General features: G+C 37.6%; 1 protein-coding gene across 1 annotated transcript in view; it reads right to left on the bottom strand.

Annotated features, from left to right (window-relative positions):
- Window positions 1–4,823, bottom strand: part of LOC109824595 (cilia- and flagella-associated protein 45) — an 11,864-nt gene that overhangs the window by 2,885 nt on the left and 4,156 nt on the right. The window contains exons 3-4 of the mRNA XM_020391223.1: window positions 554–665; window positions 277–393 (exon numbers count right to left, since the gene is read on the bottom strand). Coding sequence (XP_020246812.1) covers window positions 277–393; window positions 554–665 — 229 coding nt within the window. The remainder of the gene's footprint in view (window positions 1–276; window positions 394–553; window positions 666–4,823) is intronic.

Raw genomic sequence — 4,823 nt, 5'->3', positions numbered from 1 at the left:
GGCAGAACTGTAAGCAGTTGTGAGTATAAGGCTACCTATTGTCTTATACAGGCCTTATACTGTGTATACTTAAATTAAATTAAAGCAGCTATTAAATTAAATATGGGGTCTGAGCATATTCCCACTTTCCATGGTTAGAAGATGATGAATCAACTCATTTAAGAACTTATTACTAATATAAACCTCAATGTGACTAGGACCAATAATAAGTCATGTATTACTCACAGTAATGCATATGCAAACCTTATAGACGATGTGTCAACTTTATGAGCATACCTGTGACAGAAACTCTTGTTCAACAGCTCCGCCTGCTGCAGCTTCTTGCTCCGCAGCTGCTTTCCATCTTGCTATTTCTTCTTCTGCAGCTGCTATGTCCAACATGAGACCTTCCACCTTTTAAAATAAAATTAAGAGCTGTAAGTACCTGATATTTATTACGTGCACCAAACTAAAAATCTGTTGGCTAATTCAGAAGCACTAAAATTTCAACAGTAGAAACAAACCTATCCTTGTGAATTATATAGTATTAGAAAAATGCAACAAATATACTTACATTTTCATTTGCCAAATGCTCCTTCTCTTCGAGTTCCTTTATTAGATTCATTTGCTGGGCAATGTCTTTTGCTTGAGCATCCAAATGTGCTTTAAGTAAACTAGACTCTGCCCTTACTCCAGCAAAATGAAGGGGGGGAAAAAGAAAAATAATCAATTAACTTAGGCTCGTTGCAGATCTACTGGCTATTGCTACTGCAAGACATTATTGATTCATGTAAAACCTACATATTTCCACTTTTTTTGCATCTATTAATGATACATCAACCCTATATAAGTGACCATAGGTTCTGCAGAGCAAAATTATGGCTTGTTTGCAGAAGAAGTGAGCATAGGACCCAAAAAAAATAGAACTAATTTTAAAAGAATTTTCAGGCTAGATCATATTTCTGAAAATGCATAGTTTGGAGATTTTAATAAGTTCTTGTTGATTCTTTCATCGGCCAATCAATAATCTGATAGAGAACAATCTTCCAAAAGAAACTAAATATTGTGATATTCAAAGAAAAAAATATAACTAATTTTAAAAGAATTTTCAAGCTAGACCATATTTCTGAAAATGCATAGTTTGGAGATTTTAATAAGTTTTTGTTGATTCTTTCATCGGCCAATCAATAACCTGATAGAGAAAAGTTTCCAAAAGAAATTAAATATTGTGATATTCACAAAAAAAACTAATTTTAAAAGAATTTTCAGGCTAGATCATAGTTTGGAGATTTTAGTAAGTTCTATTGATTCCTTTCATCGGCCATTCAATAACCTGATAGAGAATAATCTTCCAAAAGAAACTACCATAAACATTGTGATATTCACTGATGGAAGAAAAAGGAAAAGTAAGCAATGATTAAATGTCCTTGTATCCAATTGTCAATTCTATAACGCATACACTTCTAACTCACAATTGCATTTCAATTAAATTTCTTTCCACAATTAGTTATCATGTGAGACTAGAAAGACTAACGGAAAACTTGAGGTAATTCCAACATGACATAAAGGAATTACATAAAGGAATTACGTCCTATATGATTTGGTGTTGCTGCTTCTCCCTAAGATTGAAATCTCTATGGAGAACTAGACCAACAAGTTGAAATGTTCACCATAACTAAAGTAACCCAAAAGGAAAAAGTTTAAAGAGCCTGTACTCAAGGTTCGTCATGAAAATAATAACTTCGCAGCTTCGCCATCACCGGATCCATGGTGTGCTTTTTTAGCGGCATAAGTAGGGAATTTGGAACTCAACATTACGTGTTACAAAGAAGTAATTCCAACATGACATAAAAGAATTACGCCCTATATGATTTGATGGAGTTGTTGTTTCTCCCTAAGATTGAAATCTCTACGGATAACTAGACCAACCAGCTGAAATGTTCGTCATAACTAAAGTAACCCAAAAGGAAAAAGTTTGAAGAGTCATGTTGATGGGGACATCCGGACTCATACACGAGATTTTCGCCGAGTTTATCAGCGCAGGAGGCGCAATATTTCAGCACTGTGGTTTTGAGTTTAGATGTAATAATTAATTTGAATTTGAATTTGAATTTCGAATTTTGAATATTTAGTTTCTTTGGTAGTTAATCAGTGATTGGTTGTGATTGATTGTAACTGATTAAGAGAGATTTGAGGGATTTAGGGGATTTTCCAAATCTGTATTTTTCTCTATTTAAACTCTCTGTAATCAGTTGGAAGGATTATTGAAGATGAAAATGAAATTGATTTTGCTCAATTGAGGTGTGAAACCCTAGCAAGTTCATTTTCGTTTCTTCTACAACACAAAAAAAAAAGAAAACAAAAGAAAAATCGAAAACCGCACTGTTCATCTTCTTCCTTCATCTCAATCACAGAACCCATCACATACCACTGCCCCCTCTTCAAACCCATCAACCCAATGGCCTCCTCAACCGCCTAACCCCCACCTCCGAATCCCCTTCCTCCGGCAACCGACCAGCACCACCCCAATCTCCGATCGGCCTCTCCCCTGCAACCGCACCCAACCAAACCCACCTCCTCTTCAAAGCCGCCAGCCTCGACGTCACCCACCCCGTTCTGACCGTCCTCTGATCTCCCCACGTCAAACAGTCTGCCAAACATTTCTCTCTCACTTCGCTGCAATCCACCAAGCCACCGACTGTCGCCGGCCATCCCCTCCTCCACCATCGACTGCCCGCGGAGATTTCAGATCTCCTCTGCCCCGAACAGGTTCGCAAATCTTTGCTGACATCCGCCCCAAAGCAGCCTACGATCGCCCCTTGATACGGCCTCATCGTAATCAGTTTGAAGCCCCTGTTCTTGTTGTCGTCGTCCACTACTTTGTCAGATCTACATATTGTTCGTTGTTGCGTCATCGTTCAGTTCAGTTAGTTGGTGTTATCGCACAGATTCGCCGTCACCTCATCATTCAGTTCGACGTCGTCCCTCACGTCGATCCAGTCACACCAGCGAAGGTTTATTTTCTTTCGACCCTGTATTTTCGGAACCATTATTGCTTGCATGTTGCTATCAATATTATTATCAATCGTATCTGTGCTGTATTCAGCTTGATTAAGTGAGCGAGCGAATCTGTTGCTAAGTACTTTTACTTATCTAAGTATTACATTTTGAACTGTATTGAGAGGACGAATCATTACATTTATTTTCTGGATAATTTATAAAAGATTTGAACTTAGTACATTGCAACTTTGCTTAAAAGCCATCAAAAGCTACACTTTATTCTTGAGCTTCCTGCCTAGATCGATCGCTGATTTGGCGAAGCATTGCTGTTGTTAATCTTCATATCTGCATCACATTGTTTCGCATCACATGTCCTCAAGATTCGTCATGAAAATAATAACTTTGTGGCTTTGCCATCACCGGATCTATGGTGTGCTTTTTTTAGCGGCATAAGTAGGGAATTTGGAACTCAACATTACATGTTACAAAGAAGTAGACTCATTACGCCAAAGTAAACTTGGGAGAGTTTGTTTGGGGCCCACGCCATTTTGACAATTGTACATGTATCATGTAGTGTTTAAGTAGATATTAGAAATTTAGAATACATATAAATTTGAGGATAATTATAATAAAATCCATCTCTAAAACAATAAACGAGTACAATAATTCCATAACGAAAAATTAAAGACCAAGGAAAAAGTTGTTTAAAAACTCAGTGGAATAATTACTTTTTTCTCCATTTCTTTTATGGGGTGAGTACAAGAGAGTACATATTAGAATACATCAAAAGAAAGTACATATTAGAATACATCAATTTGAGGATCATAAATATATCCATCTCTAAAAAAGATAAACGAGCACAATAATTCCATAAAGGAAAACTAAAGACTACGGAAAAAGTTGTTAAAAACTCAGTGAAATAATTACTCTTTTCTCTATTTCCTTAATGGGGTGTTAGTCCAAGGGAGTTTCAGTGTTCAAACTCCAGAACTTTACAAATTTCTGTTACTCCGGAAGCAATTTAAAATATTATATCTGTGAAACTAAAATTTATAGTAATACTATGACTTATATTTTGTGATGGCAAAACCACAAACTGAGTTTTTCCAAAATTGCCCCCTAGAGCTTTAAATTCACGATCTTTGCACTCTTCTTCTTCATTCCATCCATGGCCCCAGCCTCATCGACTATATATATGTTGTCTTTGCTACCCCCAATGATGCTCCCTTCACCCCATTGATGGCCTTTCATAGCTCTCTACTGCTTCCATCACCACCACAACTGTCCTGGCAACCATCTGCTACCATGTGCTCTACCATCACCAACTCCATCATTCATGTTGCTGCCACCTTGGCCATAAACATTAACGTTGCTGCACCACTGCCATCAAGTTCATTGCTACATCAACCATGATTATTGTTGTTGGGTCTGCCACTGAATTTGCTACCGGCTCAAAACCGCCTCCCTCACCCGCTCCATCACTATTGTCTTCTTGCCATCACCATCATCTCTGTTGCACCATTCCTATCACTGCCTCTATTCTAGTCATACTATTTATGCCCTGACTGCACACTCTCGATTGCCAACACCATCATGAAGCCACAATTGACATGTTGTCACCACCGAAACCACATTGTCGTCACCATTTTCCATCATCATTGTTGTGGCTATCACTTATCACGCCACTTGACATCTCTTATCATCTTCTTTCGTCCTCTCCTTTATTTTTCTCTTTCCTTTCATTTTAATAAAAAATTCAAATGATGGGATTCCCAAATTAAATGATGGTCAAGGAGATAGGAATAGGAAATTGAAGTTTTGTGTCTTAGAGCCTAGGGATCAGG

Source organism: Asparagus officinalis, chromosome 9 (assembly GCF_001876935.1).
Source record: "Asparagus officinalis chromosome 9, Aspof.V1, whole genome shotgun sequence".
Classification (NCBI taxonomy): domain Eukaryota; kingdom Viridiplantae; phylum Streptophyta; class Magnoliopsida; order Asparagales; family Asparagaceae; genus Asparagus; species Asparagus officinalis.
Note: the sequence above shows the minus strand (reverse complement) of the source record. Positions and strands in the feature narration are given on the sequence as shown.